General features: G+C 36.2%; 1 protein-coding gene across 1 annotated transcript in view; it reads right to left on the bottom strand.

Annotated features, from left to right (window-relative positions):
- rsrc1 (arginine/serine-rich coiled-coil 1) overlaps positions 1-26,759 on the bottom strand; it is a 97,771-nt gene that overhangs the window by 58,690 nt on the left and 12,322 nt on the right. Inside the window, exons 4-5 of the mRNA XM_041270335.1 lie at positions 22,035-22,232; positions 3,861-3,897 (exon numbers count right to left, since the gene is read on the bottom strand). Of these exons, the coding sequence (XP_041126269.1) occupies positions 3,861-3,897; positions 22,035-22,232 (235 nt within the window). The remainder of the gene's footprint in view (positions 1-3,860; positions 3,898-22,034; positions 22,233-26,759) is intronic.

Raw genomic sequence — 26,759 nt, forward strand, 5'->3', positions numbered from 1 at the left:
TCCGTAGTGATAGTCTGGAATGAGGCAATCCATCATAAACACATCCACCACTCATTTCACTTCCATTTTGATCCATTCATATGCCTTGCTCTCATCTAGCTTGGGCACATTCAAAATGTAGTGCAGTACCCTCAACCTTGGTAAAACTTTGGAAGGCCAGGCTGCTCAGAGCACTTAACAAAACACAAGATCAATTATCTATAGGTAATGACCGCCGCATAAAATACTAGTGCTATTATAAAACAAACAAATGGTTTTGTGTACAAAATTTTTTAATGTTTTCGGTTATATTTTGGACTGGATCAAACAGGGCTATTTGAACTGTAGCTCACCATTTAAGTGTGAAGATTCAGAACATAAATTGGTTGAGACGACGATCAATTATGTTTGTAATTAATAAATATTTATGTTTACATCAATATTATATATATATATATATATTTACAACAATCAAATTAACATTTCTTTAAAAAAAAATTCAAATGTTAGGATGCTATGTGCATACTCCAGTTACTTGACAAAAACATACATCAGAAATCCTGATTTTGCTTTACTGATGTGTCTTGCCGTATATAATTATCCTAATAAATGTTATTCCTTTTTTATTTTTTCCCTGCCACTTGTTAGCATTTTCCGTTACATAAATACTACTTACATTTTAAGGAAACAGTTTATAAACAGCAATCAGCAAGTAATGAAAAGCAGGATATCCCTAATTGACAGACAATTGTTGAAGAGCTCATTGAAAGATTTTGACTAAGGATATCACTGTCATAGCAGATCCTTGGGTAAAGGCTTTTAGGGCACGATACAGTATATAAAGCACAGCTAAACATGCAGTCTCGAAATTGAAAATATAAAAGGGGTGATTTATGTAGCTAGCTGTAGCATCATGTTACTGTAGTATAATTTCTAACATTACCATTAACACTATTACAAATATGACCTATCTATAATTACTTTTAGTTGGATGCTGAAATATTTTTTTTGTGTGGAAAGCATCTAGGCGCTTGACAGAATGGAAGACGTTGAGTAAATGATGTTTCCATTGAACCTTTTTTGAATCCTTTTTATTAAAACTGCTCAATGCTAATGGGATGACATGGGTAGAAAAATAAAGGGAAGTTTCTGCAGGAACAAGTTGGGAGCTCCTGTTTGGAAAAGAAGACGGTTTAAATGTGCAGGTGAGAGCGTCTTGAAAAAAATCAGAACAGTAATAACTAAATTAGTATAAAATGTGTGCATTATATCTTACATTTTTTTAATCAAGAAGCTGTGAGAACATGTACTATATACAAAACAGTTATGAAAAAGGTATGAAAAAAAGGAACAGTTATAAAAAAAAAGGTATGATTTTAATTCGCTCATTTTACACTAATTTAGTTTATTTTTTTGAAGACTTCACCTGCACCAGTCAACCTGCTATACTGTCTACAAATGCAGAGGGAATACATTTACAGTATAAATGGGATCACTTGGTCTATCTAAGGAAGGTAATACTGTAATTAGGTAATTGAACCAATTAAGTTTTACCCTGCCAATTTGTTTAACTAAACAAAAATGTATAAAGATGTCAGACAACATTAATTCTGCTTTAAACCTGCTTTACCACAAATCGATTCTTTCTTACATTGAAAGAATCTCCAAAACTCCCGTTCCTAAAACTATAAAATAATCAACCTTAATGCCTCCTGAAATTGTCAGCCCAGGTTTTCATATGTATGGTGGTAATGCTGACACAGTTGGGCTCAAACCTAAAAGCATGTTAGCCTGCCTGCCTGGGACCAGCTTTCATCAGCACCTGTTGGTGGTTATTGATTACCATGTAGCAACAATGGGAGTGCCTGCATTGCTGGCAAGCAACAACTACAACCTGACAAGCCATTGACGGACTAAACAAGCTATTAATGACAGGTTACTCTTCAACACTGTAAGTGGTCAGACTCTGTCACTTGACCGCAAAGTCAGAAAGGTCATAGCACTGAAATGCTATACTGTAGTGAAGGTTACTTCAGGCTACAAAATTGGACCACTGTAGCCATAAGAACCCCAGCTGGCTCCATTGTTTGTGAAAGCTCACAGACAAAGTGCTGCCAACAGAATATACTCAGCTGAAGGACATACTGTCACTCAACCCTCTCCCTAGGCCTGAAACGACTCAGCTTGTTAAGTGATATACTGTATTAAACAGTGTGCACCTTATAAAAGTGTCCTGTTTAGAAACTACTATACATGTTAAATGTGTTTAAATTGAACTGCTAGTTTGTTTAATTCATTTTCATCATCTTATTATCTTCATAACATTCTCCATTGTTTGTTTTCAGACTATAGTCCCCCCCCCACACACACTTTGATTATGTAAAGCCAGTATTTTCTGCCACAACACTCTAAGCTGTTTATAAAAAGAAACATCCACCACAAGATAAAAAGCACACAACAGGTCAGTTGACCGAACTTTTGACCATATCAGCAATAGAGAACAGGAAGCAAATCAAATGAAGTGGTACACTTCTACAGTACTACCATCTCCAAATTAGCTTTAGTGATCCTCTTTTATATATTAGCAGCATAAAGACCTCTATAAATCTGTCTGCCTTCAGGAGCATTACAGGTTGAGAGACTCATTTGAGCCACCACCTGGCTCACTGCCTGAAGAGCTTTAAGTCATAAATACATTTAAACATGCAACACACGACGAATCCGACGACGGAAAGGGTACGGGTGTGTGATGCACAAAAAAAACGGCGAGGAGTGCTTTCCTCCCATGCGCGCCCCCCCCCCCCAGAGGCGAAATCTGAGGAATCACACAATTGACAGGCTCGCTGGGGGATGAGAATAGGATGTAGGGGGACGACGCTGCAGGGGGTGGAATACAATAGGGGGGGGGAGAGGTGGGACGCGACCTCAACCACGAGAAAACAACCAATCTGTTAACTAACCTTAAGAAACTGAAATGTAAAAATACCATTTGGGATCTATTTACCAAGGCCCAGGGCAACAAGTGAGCACCCAGCTAAGTGCCTTATATATAATTAAATATCTCTGCTTCTGGTACTCTATATTTAAATTAGGATGAATTTAAAATAGAACCAAAAATACGTGTTTTGTTTCTGAAAGATAATTAATTTACAATACTGAGCCAAAACGTTAAACTGTGGAAGAGAGGACTTAAAATCATTAACGGCAAGACCCCCATCATGATCCCAATAAACAACAAACCTGTATACAACTAGTTTCCATTTTCTCAAACAAAATCCCTATTTTGCTGCATGTCATTCCTGTGTGAACTACAAAATCGAAATCTATAGAAATCCAGCTGAATTTAACTGAAATACATGGTTTGCGAAGGATCCTAATGGATGGGCTTCTTTCTCTTTTGTTCTTTATTACCACTGTGGTTATTTAAATAAACATTAGCATTTATTGGAAAAGTATAATCCAGGAGCCCCGAAGTATCCATTTCAGGACACATGGTACTTAAATCCCTACATTATTCATGCACCATAAATATCCTAAACTTTACTCTCCATAAACTCAGAGATGGACTTTGTATTGCTAAGGTAAACATTAGTCAAACATAGATCACCCTTTGAAAAACAAACTGTTTTTGTCATTAATGCATCACCAGTGGCTGTCCCCTTTATTTCATCTCTACATCAAAAAGTCATTTAAAACTAAAATTAAAATTCCCTTGAAACGACAAGATTAATGAAAGTGGAAGTGCCTTTACAAAATAAAAGTAAGACTGACCCCCTGGGAAATGGCTGGCTTCTCAATTCAAGGTATTCAAAGCTCACTCCAACATGTTCATTTAGGATACAGATATCAAAGATGATGCAAATGCTGAAAGGAAAACTTACCAGATGTTCTAATGCTGCTTTGATGTGTCCAGAGTCCCTGTAACAGAAGAACAAATTTCCTAAACTGTACATAAAACCCTGCTGGCAAATGTCTTTAAAAAAAAAAAAAGCATTCTCAACCTGTTCCTTTTTGTGAATGGTAATGGTTTGTTCTACTTCTGTATAAATTGCATTTTCTGGGCCACTATCAATCTTCAAACATACTTCCTTTTCATCAGACAGCAGTCGTATCTGCAAATTATTTTTCTACCTTGTATCAGAATAAACAGTTGGTGGTGATATTAAAAGTTTGAACCCCTTTTTGTGTTTAATATGAAGCAAATCCGTTTGCTCAAGTCTTGAATGCGTTCATCTGTGCCTCAACAGTAGAAGGTCACCTGCTGATCAGACTTATCCAGCTTATCACCAGGTTCCCACTCTAAACTGGCTCCACTGGAGATAGGAATTGCTTCAGCCTACAGCACCATCTTTTATTTATTTTTGCCCCCATTTTTGGTGCCAAGGACTGGAAAAGGACGTCACTTATTGTGGTGTGCATCTCATGACTTAGGTGTGACCATGGAATTACAGGTCAATGGCCACTTGACTCACAAGCTCATTGTAATTATACAAGAAATTCCACTTTGTTCAGTGTGCAGCTTCATAACTATTTTAATGATCATATTAGAGTAAAACAGGAAATTGCATTTTCTGTTGCATACCAAATTCAGGTTATGAAATCATAAAAAGAAAAAAAGAAAGACAAAAACACTGAACACAATGCGTTGTGAATAGACAGAAAATATATACTGAGAGAGTCAGGTTAATTATAACTGTACTGTAAAGATTATATTAAAGTGTTGTGCTGACCAGATATTATAAACCACTAGTCTAAAAGTATAGAGGGGAAATAGGGAAAATAAACAGGCAGATTAAAAGGGAAAAATTTACAATAAATAATAGATACATTTTTGGCGCATTTGACAATTACAAGGGCAAATATCAAAGGATCACAGCCCCTATGTTTAATATTCCCATTATAGTTACAGCAGTTATGTGCTTGTGAAATACCAACATAGCTTGATGATCCAATGTATGCAGTAGTACAGTACTAATCATGTTAATGCATGTGCATATACAGTTAATTTTAAATGAAGAGAAGTTTCTAGTTGCTCACAAACAACTTGTAGTACATCTGGCGAGAACAAAAGCTTTAGATCCTACAAATCAATGCTTTTTTATATACATACAATAATAATAATTAAAAAAATCAGTGAGTAATTCCCTTATTATTCATGCAAATGGGTATATGTAATCACTTAAGAAATACTTCAGCAGCTTTTAATTACATTACATTTTGTGTAACAAACAAGAGCATTTATTATACATGACTTGGAAGAATAATTAGAGAGCTGTACATTTGTTACTACAGTGACAGTGTAGTGTAATCTCCCTAATGAACCACAATTAGTAGGAAACATTTTACATCATGTCCAGAGAAAGTGTTGCAGGCTGCCTCCAGTTAATGGGCTATGAAGGCAGCCTCTGCTTCGTGGTCTGTCTCCAGTGCCATCCCTGTCATTACTTCATCAATATTTGTACAACTCCTCCCTCCCTCTGTGCCAAAAGCAGGCCTAATTCAATTATGGGTCTCAAAACTGATAAAATGGTACTGAAGTGGAAAATGGGAAGAGATTATTGGCAAATGAATAAAGATTTGTATCGAACAAGCACATTGGAGTACAGCAGGTCCTTTTTTTTTATCATCTTCTGCCTTCAGGTCTGCTGGGAGTTTTGCTTTCCCTCATGCAGAGCATCGATTTCTGAATTAGACTGCAATATTAAATAATTAATATACTTGCCTTGATTGATGTTTTGCATTAGCTGAATATTAGGTTATCAATCAAAATCCACTTGGTTTAATGTAATAATATTGAAAAAGTGTCAGGGGCTGTTCATCCAATTTGTAGTTGAGGCAGCACAGATAGTAATATTGGTGTAACACGAAGCTCTCAAGCAGGAAATGTACTGGTTGAGCATTCATAAAGTACAGATTATGAAACGAACAGAGACGAGACTGAGGCTGCCCTGTATAAACCCCCTTGGCACCTGTCAATTTCAATCTCAGCTGGGTCCCGATAGAAATAAACCACTGACTACAACTGCCTTTCATCAGCAGCCTACTGTTCAGAGAGGAAAAGTAAAGCTTTGTTGCATTTCTACAAGAGGAATTAAGAATTGATATTGTATGTGGTACGTGTAATAGTGGTTCTGTAGCTAGCTGGATTTTCTGCATTTGTTTTTTCTTTGGTACAGGTAGAAGCACCTCATTTAATTCAAGCATGCTTCCCCACTCTGCCCCTATATTCAAAGTCAATTCTGGGGGGGGGGGGGGGGGGGGGGGGGGGGGGGGGGGGGGGGTGGGTTTTTTTTTGGTTCCACACAGGAATTTAAAACAAAAACTTACATAGAAATCACACATCACACAGTTTGACAGCCAGCAAGATATGCTACTGAATCTCTGCTGGAAGACAAAAGCATCTAGAAACACTCTATTCACCAGTAAAGAATACTTACTGTACCCTGGGCTGCACTGTAGTCTGTTTAACAGTGGAAAGCACTCCATTAACCTTACTAAAATAATTGACCCACAAAAGATTAAACTGGAAGCTGAAAGGAAAATAGCAATTGTCATAATTAAAAGATATTGCTGTATATTTTATTGGGGAAAGGAGAATTAAAATACAATAGAGCACACAAATCCAGTGTATTAGAAAAGAAAACAAGTCCTTTCTTTTGTTCTGAAAGCAAAGCATATTTATTCCCACTTAATTAAGTAAAAGAGGACAAACAAGTCAATGTGTTAAAAAGGGCTACATTTAATGCATGGCTTTTGCTGCAGTCAATATTGGCAAATTGGAACTGTCTAGCATATCATTCATGTCAGGGGAGCTGCTCGGCTCCAACCCCAGTCTCTCAGTCCCATGTTGACATCATTATCGACTAATTTTGAAGGCTACTATTATGTTCGTAGTTACTAAATTTCTCTGCTACAGCTTCCTTTAATCTGTGGCTTGAATTCCACGTAGCACACAATTAATTAAAGTCAGGGCATGAGATGAATTGTCATTTGTGGTCAAGTTTCAAATAATTGCATTATTTATTTATTTATTTATTTTATTTCTATTATTTCCCTACTTGACATGGTGGAGATGAATATCTTTAGTCAGTCAATGTAGGAACCAAAGACTTAAAATGCAAAGCCAGTCATTTTATTTCTACCCAACAGGAAGGCCCATTAGCACACTGCTCATCAGCGATGCATTACAGTATGAATGCCTAAGTCCCTGACATCCAACTTAACCCTTTTATGTAATGAATATTCTTAGGAAGGAAGCACAAACTCAACAGCTTTTTGTTCAACACTATAAGCGATATATGCACAAGCTATCTTAAAACAAAAAGGTATTTTAAGCAAATAGACATACCCCTCTCTCCCTCTCTCTCTCTTGTATTTTTGGTCTTGAGCAGCATCCACATACTGGAATAATTAACCCCTAGACGTGGGGTTCTTTAGGAGGCAAGGAGATGGGGTAAAACCTGGCCTCCTGACAGGTGGTATTTTGGAGCAGAGAAGCTAGTGAAGGTGAATGCCCAGCCTAACCAGGAGCTTGCAGTATGCTGCATCACAATGGCATATGAATGGATATGAACCCCATGCTGCAGATATTTCATATAAGGCTGTTTCAAGGATGCAGGTCATTAGCATTTTTTTTTTTTATTTCACCTTTACCATGGTATTTCACAGAACATAAAAACTGAGGCAATCCTGGAACTTATTTTTTTTTTACAGTCAGAAAAACACTATATGCAACTGAACAGTTTCTGTTACAAGGTGTTGAGCAACTTAAATGTATAGCACATAGACGTGAACCAAGATTGAATACCTGCCCCTTACACTGCCAGGGAAAACTAGCCAGGCCTCCCTGTCATAATAAAAAACAACAACACTTCCAAATCAATAAAATAAAGACCTCATTGGTGCAAAGAAGACAACCAGCATACCGTCAAACAAACAGTGCGAGTATGTAAGTGCTATGAGAGAGACATCGCTCAAGCAACTTCACGCTTCTTCAACCATGTCATTGAACATTCATTTATTTCTAGGCAGCTGAAAACATGCAAAGCAAATGTATTACACATCACTGAGCGATGTGTTTAGTATCTGCACTGTCCCTGGATCGTCAGTTTTTGAAATGTTTGATGTTAGCTAGCACTTATCTGATAAGAAAATTGAAATGGCTAGTAATCTACCGGGCTACATTCACAGTAAACCTGATCATCTGAGGCTTAGACAGCTGTGATTGCAGTCGCTGTAGCGACTATTTTAGCAGCCTTCAAATTGAAATTGTATTCCTGCATGTATACTGGGGTACCCTTCTTTTGAATTTCTGTTAAATTGTTTGCGTATAAATTAACATTTAGTTTACTGAACGCTTTATACAGTCGATCACAGACAAAAGTAAACCACATTCAGAGTGGCCATACTTGTAACAACTGGTGGTGTAGACAACGCATGCCTTTCTTCCTCAATTCACTGCACTGGCTTTTACAGATGGGTTGAGGCTTTCAAGATAATCCGAGAAAACCTACAGGAAAACCATTTATTTCTGTAGCAGGTTAACAGCCACCAATAAAAGGAATAAAATGCTGTGATTTAAGATTTGATAGAGCATTAACACTACCTTTTACCAGTGTTTCAGCAGAAGCTGTTTTTGATTTTGTACAGTATATAAATAGTGCAAACAGACAAAGGAAGTTCTGCTTAATTATTTAAGACTAGCATGATACGATGCACATCATATGAAGGTCCAATTCAGGGTCAATGCTATGAACAAGTCTTAACTCCTCAGCAAAAAAGCAAATAAAATGTCTATGCTAAAAGGGAACAGCCCAGTTTTATTGCTCTTGACATAACATATCACCTACTTATTTGTATTTGACATAGTCGGTATAAGCCAGACTTCTGGGGTTGCAGCAGTGAGCCATGTTAAATAATAATTGGACATTCCAAAATTGGGAGGAAAATTTGAAAAATTAATAAAAGTAATTGTTAAAAATAAAACAACACACACAACAATTTAAAGACATCATTACGATGTAAATATGCATATTTATGCACACTAGATTGCACAAAATGAGGATGCTGAAAGTACGTTTTTAAAGTTACTGATTAAAAGCAGGTTTTGGAAAATAATTACGCATTCACAAAACACTGAATTACTGTTGATCAGATCTTATCAGCATTCATAAATGTACTACCCGACCCATACTTCCAGAAAAAAAAAAAAAAAAAAAAAAATGAAACTGGTAAGAGAGGTTAAAGGTTAATGAGGAACTTAAACAGAGTGTACAACAATTATCATACCTAACAACACACCATCTGCGTAGGCACGAGTGCAGAATACTTAACACCACCACCAACAGATAGAGGCTAGGGAGATTTCTTCTGATGAGTCCGGCTTCAGGACTACATTGTTGGACAGCTAATGTAAAATATATTAAGATTTCATTCTAAAACAGGAGTCAAGCTGTGTCTCAATAGCTAAGAAAATTTAATTTGGAAGTTACATTTTACAGAAAATTGACTTCTTTTAAAAAGTGAGCAACAAAGATGAGAGAGCAATCAATCTCCCATTTCCTGAAAAGCCTTGCTCCTTTTCATCTGCCCAATTATGACTTAAACTAATCAAAACCTAATGTCTGAAAGGGAACAATATCACCCCAAACACTTTTTTTTTTTTTTCCTTTTTTTCAGAATCCCAAGATTGAAACACTTGTACACAAAAGGATAAACCCCAAGCAGGGGGGATTCCAATATTAAAATCACTATCAAAATCTTTGGCTTTTTATTGCTAGTGGAAAACAGATGACGAACAAAAGCTTGGAACATAGCATCTGTCATATCAGAATATAAAAAGATGATCTTGGCACAAAATGAAAAAAAAAAAAAGGTCTAATTCATTTGCAAATCAAGTCCACCGTTTCTGCTTCAAGCTGGCGGTAGCTGTCAGGAGTTAACAAGATAATCACTTTCAATCCTCCCTTCGATGGTACATTACACCGTTATCCCATTCAAAGGATCAGCTCTTTAGGGCACTGGATGAATGCTTTTCATTTCCAAGACTCACAAAAAAAGTTGTGGTGGAAAAAATCCTTAGGGCTCGCAAAAAAAAATAAAAAATAAAAATACAAAAATAAATCTCTAGCCCTTTATGAGCATTTATCTGCAGGCACTTGCTTTTGGGCAGGATGAGACATTCAGGCTACATCTGTGTCCATTCTCTTTCTCAAGTCCTCCAGGCCCATGGTTTGCTTTTGAAAAGACTCTGGCTGATTACTTCAACTACAGTAACTTATGAGGTTTTAGTGAGTATTCTACTCATTCACTACCTCAGACCATTGTTAGAATATTCCATCCAAATAGTCATACATAATGGAATACAAACAAACAGTAGAACAGTAAACTTCTACTACTGTCATTAGGATGTACTAGGATACATACACACACTATACATTATATATTAATATTTAACTGGTTGTACAGATCTCTATCTGAGATGTATGACACACAGTGGAATGCCGTGGGCTACAATGTACGTTTGTTTCAAACAGTTAATTTTAATGACTGCAGTTTATTTTTTCACATACATCGAATCACATGCAGTTAACTAATGCACCCCATGTAAACAGCCGAGACGTGTTTTAAACAAAAACATTTTTAGAATGCTTTGTCATTCCTTAGTCAGTCTTCTCGTAGTACAGATTTAAGAAAAGTGCATTGCCACCTGCATAAAAACCTCCCTGAATTACCCCATGCAGACTCACAATGCACTGAAGTGTGCCGATCCAAACTTGTTACACGAGAATGAGGCCCTCAGTGACTGATCATTTACTAGCATCTAGGCTGATCTGAAAACGTGTCCATTTGTTTCAGTATATAGCAATAAAGGAAATCTAACATGAGCAAAACCCCTTACTCTTTTAGAAACCATTGCTGAAAAGTTTGTTTCCATGAAAAAACACATTTTCTCCATATCCTGATTTAATAATTATGGACCTTTTTTGACCACACAAAGCTTTATAATAGCCAAACTTGGTTAACATAACACTGTGTAACAAATTTAGATTTAGAAGTGAGTAGTTTTTCGAGATTTACGATTATACTGTATTTACAGTATAATTGTAAATCTCGAAAAACTACTCACTTCTAAATCTTTTGTAGTCATTTTTGTATTACTTTAGAATAAATACATGTTAATTTAGATTCATATGTTGTTTTTTTCTGACTTTATGTGAACGAAAAGGAAACAGTGATATTTTGAAATATCACTGTCCTGGTCACAAAAGCAAAGTTTGTGGGGAATAATAGCCATTTTCTATACTTTTGAGGCATAAGCAATTAGGAAATAACACTTACTACCCAGGAACAAAAACTGTGTTACATAGTGTAATCAAACACAGTTCCTATAAGAAGTGGCAACATTTTATTTTATTTTTTTATTATTTTATGATACTGAGAGACGTACTGAGAAGATTTAGGGATGGAATTAGTATTGATTTATTTTTTAAATAAAAGGAAAACAGTGATTGCCAAAGCAAAAAAAAAAGTTAAATGGATCTTTTTAGCCCTAACAAAGGCGCACGTGCCCAGCTAAATTTATCTTACGACAACCAGTCATGGCTCTCTAATCTCCATAATAAGCAAACTCTTTCACAACCTCTCTTTAAAACCCTCTAATTTAACAAAAAAGAGAAAACATACGGCATGCTACAAGCGTAGCCCTTCTTTAGGAAAAGCTGCTGCCTCAGACCAAGAGAGGATGCTCCACGGCCATTATCTGCTCATTTGCATAATCAATATGACAACCTTATTTTTCTGATGCAAACAGGACTTATACATTGAGGTGTCTGACCACCGGATCACAGTCATGGCCTTCTTTAACCCCTAATTAGATTTAGGCGATTATCCCTGCTCTCCCTTACAAGTGTATAGCCCTGATAAGTGGTGACAAAGGCTATCTGCCACTTATTCAGACTCTGCAGTCTGCCAGTTATATAGATGGTTAGATCGCCAAACAATTGTTATTCATACCATCTACAATTTTACGATACCAGTCGCAGTTTTCCTTGACGATCGCTGCGAAAAAAAACAAAAAAAACAGCCCAAAGCAGTAGGCAAATGAGGGTTGTTAAAAACAGCAGGGTAATACGGATGAGAATTAAAGGTGAAGTGTAAAACAAAAACAAAAAAAAGAATTGAAGCTGATTCGCTATGTGATACTTGAACAGAATAACATAAAAAAACAGGGTGGGTGGGGGGACAGGTTTAATATGCTCTCTCCAGCCTCTAATAATATCCATCTTGACACCTAACAAGCCAAACTATTGTTAGATTAAATTTAACCTGATAATCAATATGGCTAAAAGGTAACAATGCAAACAAAACAGGGAATTTGTAGAAAAAACTAAAACATATATACGTTCTTTAACATGATATTTAAAAGGAGATGTTAGCACAGCAGACTTACCACAATTTTTAAATAATAAATTACATGGTGTGTTTTATTCTGAATAATGAATTTCTAACCAGGGGTATCATCTCTAGTGCACTTCTGTGATTTGCTTTCAATGGTCAATTAAAAGTGATAGCAATCCACACAGACAAAGTCTACACATTATTCAGGTTGGTATGTTTAATGCGTAATATAGTGTGTATTAAAAACAGATATATTCTGCCACAGTTGATTTCTCTGCTCCTCTGCTGGCTGATGATGAACATTCACAAAACAAAATCGTGCCATGGTTATTTAAGCCTGCCTGCTAATCAATACACAGTGTTTAATGGTTAAAAAAAAAAAAAAAAAAAAAACGATAACCAAACAAAAGTATTTTCCAGCAGTCTACTGTGTACATGTGTTAGAGAGAGAAATAAAGATTTTTGTAAGGTAAGCACAACTGACAGTTTAGCCTAAGGGTAAAAAATGTCTTCCAACTGTATTTTAGTCTCGGTGAGTCTGTAGTTTCTTTTTCCTGTACTATTTTTTATTTTTTATTTTTATTTCTTTGTTCCTTATTGTGTATTGTGTTACTTATTGTTCTCTCAAGCAGACTCCAGCCTTAAAGCAGTGCAAGTGAGCTTCTGACATAAATGCTTGATATGCAGAGTCTGGCATTAAGAATGGCTGGACTTTTGATGTTTGCAGAGTTGTCAGAATATCTTTACTGCTCCCCAGTCTTTCGAAGATGAAATGTAAAACCTGCTAATGAACAAGTAACTCGATATGACTTGGATGCAACTGTCACAAAATAAAAACTGACACACACAGGCTGCATGTAGAACGTTTTCATGTACTGAATTAGAGCTTCTCCTGACTAGTCAAGTAAATCAGGCAGGAAAATAATGCTGAACACTTATTTTCCATTCAATACACTTTTCTGTCTATACTTCATATTGACAGATACAATATTCTTGGTATTCTTTATAGTCTGTTTATAAATACTGTATTAGTATTACGTAGATAAGACTCACAGCAAATATGTAAAATGTAAAACATATATATATATATATATATATATATATATATATATATATATATATATATATATATATATATATATATATATATATATATATATAATTAGGGATGCACCGAATCCAAGATTTGGTTTCGGATTCGTCCCGAATACCTGCTTTTTGGGCAGGGTTCGTATTCGGCCGAATGTTACACCTGTCCAAACACACATCAATTTTAATACATCCCTCCAATGTGTGCAGTTCTTTAAATAAAAGACACAAATGAGGTACTGAACGTAACTTGTATTTAATTACAGATATTCAAGAACAAGAACACGTTTGATGAACTCTGTCGCAGCTCTCAACTCCCTAAATTACTGGTGGCGCACGCACTAAACAGTCATGCAGCTGCTGAATGTAAACATACTACCCCTCGTTTGCAACAACGCATTCACATCACACTTTTCATAGAAAGTTATGCAGTAAACCTGTAATATATAGTAACGGCAATCTGTTGTAGACTTGTGCTTTGTCTGTCAAACATGTTCTAGGGATCATACTGAGATATATTAAAAAAAAAAAAAAAACTTGGTGCACAGAAACATATATTTTGTAACTTTACAACTCTCAGATGTGCAAGACATTGCTGAACAATATAGTTTTGTAAATTCCATTTTACATTACTGTAATATGTCAATACAAGTTGAACCATTTGGGAACTGCTGTGTTTTCTTAAAATAATTTTTAACTATTTCATAGGTGTTACATACACGGTGCATTTAAATCAACGTGGGTTTTATTTCACAGGGAGATTCAGGTCACTCATAGTAATTTTTTCCTCATAGCTCACAGATCAGTTGACACGGTTTGAAAGGTCATGAAAGAAAATAGTGGGTTATGGCAAAGATGCAGCTCTCCTTTCTCGTAAAGGTAAACAGTTCTGTGTTTTGACATTCCTGTTGTGGGGATGGAGGGGGCTATATCACCATTCAGTAATAAAATATTATTAACTAAAAGGCTCAGATTGTATAGATTGTGTGCGTCCCTTGTTAGTAGCTGCTAGTCTGTTTTTCATTTGACAGTTTCCTTCAGTTTTCTTGATAATTTTTCTAGATGGATTGTAGATGGATTTTTGAGATGGATTCGGTATTCAGCAAAATCCCGAAAACTTGGATTTGGTGCATCTCTAATTTAATTTTAATATTATATATTTATATATATATATATATATATATATATATATATATATATATATATATATATATATATATATAAAAACACACACATACACACACTTGCTGGAAACTAGGTTTTTTTCATAATTGACAATGTTTTACGTCGTATACATTTCTGTAAATACTTGAAAATGAAAACACATGATACAATATACAAAACAGAACATAAAAGGAGTACCAAAGCAATGTTCAAGAAAATTGAAAATTGTCTCTAAATCTTGGATTCTTCAAAATAGCCACCCTTTGCCTTAATAACAGCCTCACAAACACGAAGCATTCGGTTAACAAGTTTCAGCAGGAAATCACCCGACATGTCTTCCCAGCTCTTCTGCAGCAATTCCCAGAGATGTAGGGCACTTGTGGGTAGCTTTGCTTTACTCTTCTGTCCAGTTCGTCCAATACAAGTTCTATGGGATTGAGGTCTGGAGACTGGGCAGGCCAGGTCATTAGACTGAGTTGTCCTTCACTTTCCTTCTTCGCCAGATAGTTCTTGCACAACTTTGAGGTGTGTTTCGGGTCATTATCTTGCTAAAGAAAGAAGGACTGCCCAACTAGTCGTAATCCTAATGGAATGGCATGCCTCTGAAGAATGCTCTGATAGCCATGCTTGTTGAGCTTGCTGTGGACTTGGTAAAGATCACCAACTCTGTCACCAGCAAAGCAACCCCAGACCATGACACTGCCGCCTCCATGCTTGACAGTGGGAGCCACACACGCAGAACTCATGCGATCACCCTCTCTGTGTCTTACAAATACTCTGCGGTTGGACCCAGATATTTCAAATTTTGACTCATCACTCCATAAGACCGACTTCCACTCCTCAAACGTCTAGTTTCTGTGTTTTTTGGCCCAGACGAGCCTCTTCCTCTTATCTTAACAATGGTTTCTTTGCAGCAATTCTAGTTAGGTCAGCTTCACGCAATCTCCCCTGAACAGTTGATGTTGAAACATATGTACTTCTAGTAGCATTTAGCTGAGCTTGTATTTCAGGGGCAGTTAATTGTTGGTCTCGCAGACTTGTGACTCAAATGAACTTGTTCTCTGATTCTGAGGTCACCCTTGGCCTGCCTGGCTTTGTTAGGTCCTCATGAGTGCCAGTTTCTTCAAATCGTTTCATGGTTTTGGCCACAGCAGTTACAGACACTTGCAAAGTTCTTGCGATTTGTCTTAAAGATTGACCTTCATTTCTTAAAGTAATTACATACTGTCTTTTTTCTTTACTTAACTGAGCATATTTTGACATTTTCTGCTCCCTTACATTCAGGAATGAAAAATTTGTGTCTATGCTACCTATATTTATAGTAATCATGGACCCTCACCTGTTAATAATAATTGGTGACAAAAGGTTAATTAGGTAACATGTTAGTTAACCCAGAGAACATCTAACAAATACACTTTTATACTTAGGCCAGTGTTCTAACAATGTGTTATACACATTTCAGACATTTAACTGACAGGCTTCAGTCTGAAATCCCCTTGCTTTGGGTGATGATTTCATTGAAATTGACAAGATTTACATTTTCATTTAAAAATAAATTTTCTGAATGAAATTCACTTATGATTATGAGCTTATATAAGTACACGTATCATATAATGAAATATTAAATGCTTAGACAAGTTTATACAGTTAAAAGCATAGATAATCATGAAAAACCTGGTTTCAAGCAGGTGTACTCAAACTTTTGACAGTACTGTGTGTGTGTGTGTGTGTATATATATATATGTATGTATGTATGTATGTATGTGTGTGTGTGTGTGTGTGAGTGTGAGTGTGTGTATATATATATATATATATATATATATATATATATATATATATATATATATATATATATAGCTAGAGATAGAGAGATGCAGTGCATATTTTCTTAGGTTAAGTTGACACTTCATAGGTTAAGTTTTTTGCAGTTTACAGGTTTGCCGTGCTGAGTGGAGTTATCATTCCTTGAACACTAAACCACTCTACAACGTTGAAAGGCTTAATGCTAAGCAAACGTGTGTGTGAGTGCGTGTGTGTGAGAGTGAGAGTGAGAGTGAGAGGGAGAGAGAGGGGGAGTAAATGTGCATCCATCTCTCTGTCTATACAGATTAATTTCTAAAGAAAATGCATAGAAGATAGAAATACACAGAGTCATTTGGTGTCATTAGCGTGGTGAAAGAAATTACAAAACTATGCAAACAACTTAATTTAATTTAATTCAATTTACCATCATAGTTTGTGTGTTATGGTGTCAGCAATGTAGAGTATTTTACTGATGCTACTTTGGACTATGTCTGGGTATTGCCAGATAATCTACAGCATATACTGTATGGGGTATGGCAGTATGACTCTGAAGGTGCAATATATACAAAAATAAATATATATGACAGTCTTCTCGGCTGCACGGTGCCTGCAGGGTGTCTGAATTCCACTTTAACTACTTCTAATCGGTAAAGCGATTACAGCTCACACTAAGTGGATTGTCACAGCTCCCTATCACTCTTTTTGGGTGCCTCTTAGCAGATTAGCATGATCCAGTCCAGCTACAAGACACAATGTGCACAAAGAGGCTATATAAAAGATGTCATATCCACTTTGGGGTGTATAACACATATTTGATACAATGAATCAACATCACTGCAAATAACAAAAGGCAGACTCATTTTAAGTTGTATACTTCTACCCAAATGTGGCAGCTACAAAAATAAAGCTTCCTTGGGGGACACTAACCACATAATAAATAAACATGTCAAAACTACAGGGGAAATTACACCAATAACAGTGTCCCTTTACATTTAAATAATCTCAAAATCAAAGCATTTCAGGCAAAGAGAAATTTCTAAAACATTTCTAAAAAAAAAAAAAAACAACATGTATTTAAAATTGCAACCAGCGGTGGTAAAGGATCAAGCTGTGATACCAGGTTGATGCTTTTTGCCTGGTGCCCTCCTGCTGCATGCTAGATAGACATACTGGTAAGAACCCTGTCACCGGAGAGCAAGCCTCCAATGAGTCACTCTCTTTAATGACCTGAATAATTCTCTACTTCATGGGAGTTGTAAGAGAGAGAGTGCACAGCAGCAATGCACCCAGAAAATGGAAGTTGAGCTATAAAACTTGCAGGGCACAGAATTATTTTTAAAAATCCACAGATAGAAACAAAATAGCTCTTGCAGTTGTGGTATACAGCCACCTTATTCTCAAGGAGCATAAACAGATTTCTATAATATGGAGATTTTCAGTAATATTCCATTAACTGGCAAATTTTGTCCGAAGAAGCATATCTTATTCTAAAATGTAACCTTTGAATAGTATCAGGGTGTATATTGGTAACAAAACCAAAAACAATTAGTGAGGGACAATCGAAAGTTATTCCAAATGTTGACAACATACTGTAGCGCAAATAAACTCTGTAGCAATGGTTTAATGGTCTTTTGTTCACAAGTATAATTTCATGCATGTAGGAGGCAAGAATGTGTGCCTGGGAAAAGCACACTGAAATGTGTTGTGTCATCGGTGTGTGACCATTGGGAGACACGCTGACACAATACAAACCTGACAGCATGGCTCACTATGTGCAGGTAGAGATGGAAGATGACTAGTGCCGTGTGTGCAGAAATATGGAACACAAAACGCAAAAGAAACCATTCAAGATCATTTAAAATGGAAATTCTTATGTTTTTTTTACCCAAGAGAGTTGTGGAAATATGGCTCCAAAACCAAGTATGTCTGTATCTATCTATCTATCTATCTATGAATTATAAGTGTAATTAATTAATTAGGGAGTTGCTTATTTGCCATTCCTGCTGTCCATAAATGCTCGTGGCCACTGAATTACTATGCCAGCAAACCATACTGAAAAGTCAACTGATTTAATACAGTGCAAAGCAATCTATCAAATACTTTTTTTGTTTTAAGTATTTCCAGTCACTGCCTACAGTCTGAGATCAAATTTTTGTTTGTTTAAAAACACAGTAAAATCAAACTATGGTTACTGGACTATAACACTTACATATTCACTTGCTTTAAATAAGTTTACACGAATATGTTAAAGGAACACAGTGATAGCTTGCGCTGTGACCTGACAGGACTGCATGTGCATGTTTCTGGGTTGGCACAGGCAAGACAACCTTTTAAATGGATCTGCCAGAACAGAGTGAACAAGTCCGAGGATAATAAATACTGTACTATGCTAATCAAGAATAATTGAAATACAAAGGGACATCACCTGCAGCTTTTCTCTATAAAAGACACATGAATATTTGCTGTGTAGACTACAAACAGCCTGTACCCTGTTATATATTTATGCAAAACAAATTCAATACCAACCACTTTACCATATTAGTTAAAAAATGATGTTCATAAGTGTACCCTTCAGGGCTGATTCAGGAACCTCTGAGTAAATAAAGATGTAGCAGCATCTGTATAAAACCCCAATGCAAGTCTTTATTTGCTACAAGCAAAATGTTTAACAATGCATTTAATGGTTTGCTGCCAAAGATGCCTTCCATTAACAGCATTAGCGTACAAAATGTTTGTAAATCCAGAGGATAGCTTGTCATGAATAATTACATACGACTTACAGAGCTATGATAATGTAGTGTCTATTTCTAGCCAGATAAATATACTAACATGCTTACACAGATTTATATTGACATACTTAAAAATATATTTGCAAATAAAAAAAAGGTAAACCGCTGCAAATGTCTACCCTTTCTCGTGTCAGCCTAACAAGTGTAGTGCAGTGTCAAAAGCACACTTCCTTTCTTGCAATCAAACGTTTACCCTTTGCCACTGGTGAAAGGCAACACGATCTCTCTACAATGTCTCGTCTTTTTCAATAAATTTTGCATGAAAACATGTTACCCAAGCACAAAGTTGCCTGCTGTCATACTAGAAGTGTGATAAATGTTTAATGAAAACAACACCACACAGCTTGGCGTCAGACAACGGCTATCATACAGACTCACTTTGATCTAAACAGACTCTTTAAAAGGGGTTCAGAGCAGGCTTCATGCCGCAGAACTCTGTAACCTGTATGCAAATAAGATACAATTAGCATAATGACTTCCTGCTGCAAGCAGAAGAAAAGGGGAACATAAAATGACAGTCACTGAATGTATGATTGCTGTCAAACTCCAAAACGCTGACATTTCCAACTTGCATTTATTGTACTATTGTCCAAGTGACGGATAAAAATGCAACAAAACTACAGTCCTGTGAATTCACCAGTCATGACACAATGTGACAACAAAAACCGTCATCCCCCAAAACAGTTTAGTTCATGCTTTAATCGGATTGTCACATCACAAGGAAAAATAGCGTCATGCATTTTTAGGTTTTGCTCTCCCTTTTATAAGATGTACATGTTTTTGATCTTACACAACATGAAGCAGAAAACAAATAAGACAGCTGATCTCCAAACAGGTATGCAGCAGCAGCAATCTTAAGGAAACAGACACATTCAAAGGCTGCCCTTAAGTTAAACTTTGATTGACTTCCGTTGTGGAAAATCGACTCCTCATCACATAAACTCTTAGGTGATGGATTTGAGCATGCACCAGAGAGTACTGTACTGCCCTTTGGAAGATTACGAACAAGCTATAAATACACAGACAAGGTCTACTACTTATTTGAATGTCAATTTCCTAAATTAGAAAGTGATGAATACATTTACAAGAGCATAGAATTAGTTATTAAAATCCCACTATATTAAAAATACATGGTAATATATTTCAAGAGCTAAACGGTTTGCAAACATTTAATCTTCTGTTAGTAAACCTCAGTTGGAAATATATTATTATTTCTGTTTCTAATTTTTAATCGAAGCAAGTGTGAAACACTGGGCTGTACAGTATGTAGCATAATCAGTTATGTTGTAAGAGAAATACTGGAAGGTGAAAGAACTTAGAATACAAAATGTTAAAAAAAAAAAAAAAAAAAGCATGTACATGAGTGATCTTTGGAACTAATACCAGCAGTTTTACTTTGCCGTCCTTCATCCAATCCAAAGAACATTCCATATGGAAAACTGTATTCAATCCTTTCTATCACTAGATAATTTGGGAGTCACAGGTTTCAAACCATTTTCTCCGGTTTGTAGAATGATATTCATGAATAGTCCCTTTCTTTATTATAAAATATGTACCACTTTCCAATGCACAAAAAGCACCCCCCACAGTGTGTTGTTGTTATTTGGAATATGTCTAATAAAGGTATAAATGCTATTCCTAATATCTTTATTGGTTTTATAATGATGGCATTAGTTTAATCTCATAATATTAATTATGTATACCAACTTAAGCTCTTAGCCTGAGCAAATTTAATAATAATTAAAACCCTGTTCCTGCTAAAAACCTCATGGTGTACACTTGAGCTAAAGGTTGCAAAAATAACTGCTTTGCCACTCCTGTGGGTAGCATGTAATTATTTCACAGCTGGGTCGTACACTAGCCTGTACAACTAATTGTATAGAAAGAAAAATAATGACATTGAAAATGGTCTCCTAGGAAAAGATAACTGAATATTATATGTTGAAAGGCTAAAAAACACAAGTTTACTTTCTTCCAGATCTTCTGCTCTTTAAATTCAACTGAAGTGTGGTATACTACAAAGCAAAGTTTGAGAGTTGAATTGGTCTCTTTCTTGAATCCTCTTGGCTACAACCAGCATGCAGAACTATTTGTCATTATGAGTGAATTTCATGGTAAGTTTCATAAGGCTAGATAAATTGCTTTTACTTTGCAGTAGTTTACAATATGTATGACTAGTCTCTTGTTTCTTGTTATACACACACAACTACAAACTGGACATTATCCTTCCATGCACAAGAATTTAATATACCTAGGAAGAAAGTGAAAATGGCTCTTGTATACAATCGTTCTAGATCAGTTTTTTCTTGAAAATACCTATATAAATCTATATGAACATAATGCTGTTTTGTTTTAAACTTGAAAAAAGGCTGGTATAATTGTATTCGTTTTTCAAAATAGGATCACTCACTCAATTAACATAGAGGACAAAAGGCATTCTTCCCAGCAAAATTGAGAGATGTCAGTCATTCTGACTGACAACTTCACTTCTTGTCAGTTCCTAATAAGTAGTGAATCACATTAGGCAGAGGTGATGAGAAAAAGAGGGGGGTGGGGGACCAGTTGTATGGTAAAGTAAAGCATTAACCGATTTTAATTTGTGGAACCATATCATGCATTTACGGTTCACTATTCTTCCAGACTTTACTGACTGACAAATACGAGCTAATTTATCTAACATAAACCATGGTGTAGTTTTTTTTCTTTTTTTTCAAAACCCACTAATAATTGCATTATTAAACTTACCTACTATACAGTTTTCCTGCAACTATGCACCAAGTAGTTTGAAAGCATTATAAAACAGTTGCTTACCCTTGCTTGTCAGAGCGAGACTCCCTCCCCTTGCCTCTTTCTTTGTCTCTGTCTCTATCCCGGTCTCGGTCTCTTCCCCTGTCCTTCTCTCTGGCTTTTCTTCGGCTTCTGTCTCTCGTCTTGCTGTGACTGCGGCTCCTCTTCCGGCTGGACTTTCCACTGCTGCGACTCCGTGACCACCGATGTCTGGAACGAGACCTGCAGGGCAGCAACAGTGCGGGAGAGATGTTACTGGAAATTGCAATAGACTTGTGGGTCCATGTAAAAGTCGAAAATAAAAAATGCATAGGTTATCAGATACACTATGCTACCAATATAACAAAAGGGGATCTCATTGGGGTCTAACAGATTAGGAGGTTTAGGCCGACAGTAGGACTTAAGTCTTCAGCCTTATTTTAAAAATGTGAACAGAGTGCACATCACAAATACAGCTAGGCAGCACATTCTGCAGCCTGGGTGCAAAACAGCAAGACACCAGACAGTATCTTCGGCAGCAAGTGAGACATATCCACAGACCTCAACAGGGGACCAGGAATATAAGGGGAAATAAAACGCAAAGCTATCCATTTTCATGTAAGTGAGCATTGCCATCCACTATACTTTAGTAATACACTTCATTTAATTATTCAAAACAGATTTAAAAAAAAAAAAAAAAGAGCCTTAAAAATACTCACAGGTTAAAGCTTTAAAAATATAGCCAAACATGTCAATAAGGAAATGCATGTGCAGATAGCTAAATTAAATACAACTCTTTTTAACAAGCTTTCACTGTTTAAACCTCTGCTGCCTCTAGACAAGTCTTTTGTGAAGACAAAGCACTACAACACAGCTGGAGCAGTCTGGCCTGGCTGAGTGGTAGTAAGCTCCAAGACCTGAATCTGACTCAGCAGGGGGTGGGGGGTTGGGGGGCATGTTTTCCTCAGTTATGGTGTTAGTGGCAATGTCCTCTGGGATAAAAGGAAAATCCAGGACATCTAAACAAGATAATTTTCTGCCAACATGTGTGGGTTCCCTGCTGCTTGGCAGCAGGCATTGGCAGGCCCTTGTTTCAAGGAGCTCAGGGCTCCTCCAGTCTCTACACATGTCACAATCAGGTATGCAATGCCAATGCAAGTAATGTAATGGTAGGCAGTGTATCTTTTGAAAAGGTCTTCTGTGGATAAGCAATGGCAAGCTTAAACTTCCAGAAAGACCTGATGGTGCAATTTACCCAGTGATCTGCATTAAATAGCAAGGAGGCCGCCATGTCAAATCTGCTGATACTCAATCAACTGATTATTTCTGTATTTCCTTGTAACGAAAGCAATAAAGCAAAAGAATGCAAAAAATTATAAGGAGACTTAATGAGAACCACATAATGCAATATTATGTTTTATGATTTTAAGATACAAGCATATTTGAGTGTAGTGTTTATAATTTTTTTTTTTTTTTTTTTTTAGTAATACTGTGCAGTCCAAGTGCTGTTACCAAAATAATGCTTTTGGAAACATTAGAATTCCACAGTCTAGACTGCATTAGTGTACACTTGCAGACTTTGCAGTAAAGTCAGTATCCAAATATTCTTATACATAGTTTACGCCTATTGTTTTTACTGAAATATTTCGATACTTTAGCAAACTATAAAGTTAAAATGAAGCATAAACATGATCACTATCTAGACTTAACAAATAGCAAATCTGTTAAAAACTTGAAAGTATAATCCTGGGTCGGTAACAAATTTAATTTAACAGTTTTAATAGAGTGCCGGAATGCAGTTAAATGTCAATTTCATTACTGAAACATTCCCCTTCGAGAATTATTAGCTCACTTAAAGCCAGAGTAAATGTGTTAATGCAAACAGCAAAGATAAACAGTTTGCTATATTTTCTATTTGACTATTTTTTTTTTCATCTCTTCAGGGAATGTCTCCCTGTGGCTAACACATTTTTTTTTTTTATTCCTATTAAGAGCTAACCATTCCTCAGCCAATCCATTAAATCTTCCGTACACTATTGGCTGGGGCAATTTTCACAGTGAATTATCAATAAAGTAATTACTGCCATGCTATAGCAGACTCCGGCTTATCTCTGCTGACCCCAATACATGCATGGATATGATCCCCAGACAGAACCCATTTGGATAATTATATCGTTGGGTGCGAAGGTGGATGGTGTATCATTGTTATCTTGCTATATTATATTTCTGCTAACAAGTTTTCATTGAAAATTGTACATTAACGGTAGCTATATGATACTACTAGTATTGGAAACAGGATAAACTTAATATAGTGTGCCTTGTGGAATACAGACTGTGATAATTTCATTATTTACACACTGTTGATATTTTTACAAGAGCACACTGTGTTTCACGAATGTTTACATATAATCTGCTTCTGAATTGCTTTAATAAAAGGACAGGCGTCTTTTTTTTTTTTTTAAACAATTTATCACTTTTACCCCATTTTAAAGGACACCACACCACTGAAACCCAATTACAGATCAACAGGCGACCTTGGCTTGTGCTATCAAACCTAGTCGGCCCTTTTGTCCTGCCGAACAGAAGCATTTGAAGTCACCATGTTATTAAAACTGGAAGAGTCTCCCTCTGGACTTGCCCCACCAGTATGGGCCGCTGAAGCATACAGTGAACTAACAGCAGACTATTCTCCTCCCCAAACAACGCAAACTACAGTGCACAGATTTGTGTTTTATGCCCAATATTGGTATTAAAAAAAATAATAATTTTTTCAGCTGTATTAAAAAAAAAAAAAAATATATATATATATATATATATATATATATATATATATATTATATATATATAATATAATATATATATATATATATATAATTTGTATTGAATGAGATACAAAACATATTGCAACTTTCATGTACAGGGAAAACACCCCCTCACTGAGTTTCTTTTGAACCTGTAGAACAAGTCCTCCCAAATATCTCTACTTCCCTAATAAGTTAAATATTCTATTACGAAAAAAGGAATTCATCCTGTAAAAATGAACAGATACAGTAATAGACTACCAGCAATCATGTTTTCACATATATTACAATGTACAATATAAAAAACACTCACAACAAAGCATACTGTCTCTTGATTCAATCTATTACAACAGAGTGACGTATGACATTATGATGACATGAAGAGCTGCATGTACTTCCTATGTAACTAAGCAATAGCCAGTGCATAAAGAGATTAGCTGTATTCAAAGTAAGAGAAAAGGCAACTGCTGTCTCTGAGATCACTTGATGTGTCCTCAGTGTATAAGTATAATCTACAAATGCTGAGGATGCACTGTAGTTCTAAAACTTTTAGGTGTGATAGTATTGACAGAGAGGCAAACTGGCACACTCATACATTCACAATGCATTATAAATGAATAATAGCATTAGGGAAGGGGGAATGTCCTCTCTATGAAAAATGTGCCAAATGTCTTGATGTATTCCATTCCTACCAGAAAAAAAAAAAAAAATTCCACCAAATTGAATTCTTATCTAATAACAGTGCACCGTTTGGTTTGGTGCTTATTTGTTCTGCAATGACTAATACCAACAAACAAGAAAGTTGTTAAATTAAAGTTTATCTAAATCTTACATGAGGTTGATCAATTTTCAACACAGATGTCGTGAACCGTCTTAATGAGTGGTGACAGCCTAATAACATTTATGGTGGTCTGCACAGTCAAAACACAAGCTGTTATTTTAAATGTTACTTAATCCAGAAAAACCCACACAGCAGTTTTATTGCTCTTTACAATCAGGATGTCTCAATTCAATGGTGACGTTTTTTTTGAAGACCTGACCTGGTTTGTTTCTGCCACACTATTGGAAGCTGTTAAGTAAGAGTTTTTTTTTTTTTTTTTTTTTTAATTTTTATTTAGTAGTCTACCCCATTTTTTTCTCCCAATTTGAAATATCTAATTGTATTTTTAGGCTCTGCAATGACTCAGGAGTGGTGAAGATGAACACACGCTGTCCTCCGAAGTGTGTGCCGTCAGCTGACCACTTCTTTTCACTCTGCAGGTACGCCATACAGCAAACCCAGAGCTACAGTGTTGGAGGACAATGCAGCTCTGGGCAGCTTATAGGCAAGCCCGTAGGCGCCCGGCCAGTCTACAGGGGTCACTGGTGCACAGTGAGCGGAGGACACCCTGGCCAACCTTAAGCCCCCCTCCCCCTTGGGCGCCGCTGGGCCAATTGTGCGGCAATGGAATAGCCTGGACTCGAACCGGCGACCTCCAGGATACAGGGCACATTCTGCACTCTATGCGGTGCGCCTTTACTGGATGCACCACTCTGGAGCCCCCTTATTTCTTTTTCCTGTAATTTAAAAACAGCTAATCATTTATTTATTTGCGTGCATGTAAAAATAACAGCTCAAAACAAAAAAAAAAGAAGAGAAAATCAAAATGAAGTGTTCTTGTTTCTTCTGTGCAGGAAACAGCAGTACTGCTTGGAAACCTACTGGATTGAGTGGGACATTGGTCATGCTTCAAGTCTGCACAAATTTAGCACCCTCAACCTTGAGTGAATAACAAAAACAATTAATTGAACATGATGTTACAATGCAATTATTTTTTGCAGCAATGTTTAACATATACATTAAAGACAAGCTACACACTCTAGTTAAAATGTTTTTAGAACACCTTGGATGAATAATATACTTCCTGCAAATAATTTTCAAAACAAGTATTTGTATCATTCACCAAGGTGAAAAATCTTAATGTAAATC

This window comes from Polyodon spathula, chromosome 14 (genome assembly GCF_017654505.1).
Source record: "Polyodon spathula isolate WHYD16114869_AA chromosome 14, ASM1765450v1, whole genome shotgun sequence".
Lineage (NCBI taxonomy): Eukaryota > Metazoa > Chordata > Actinopteri > Acipenseriformes > Polyodontidae > Polyodon > Polyodon spathula.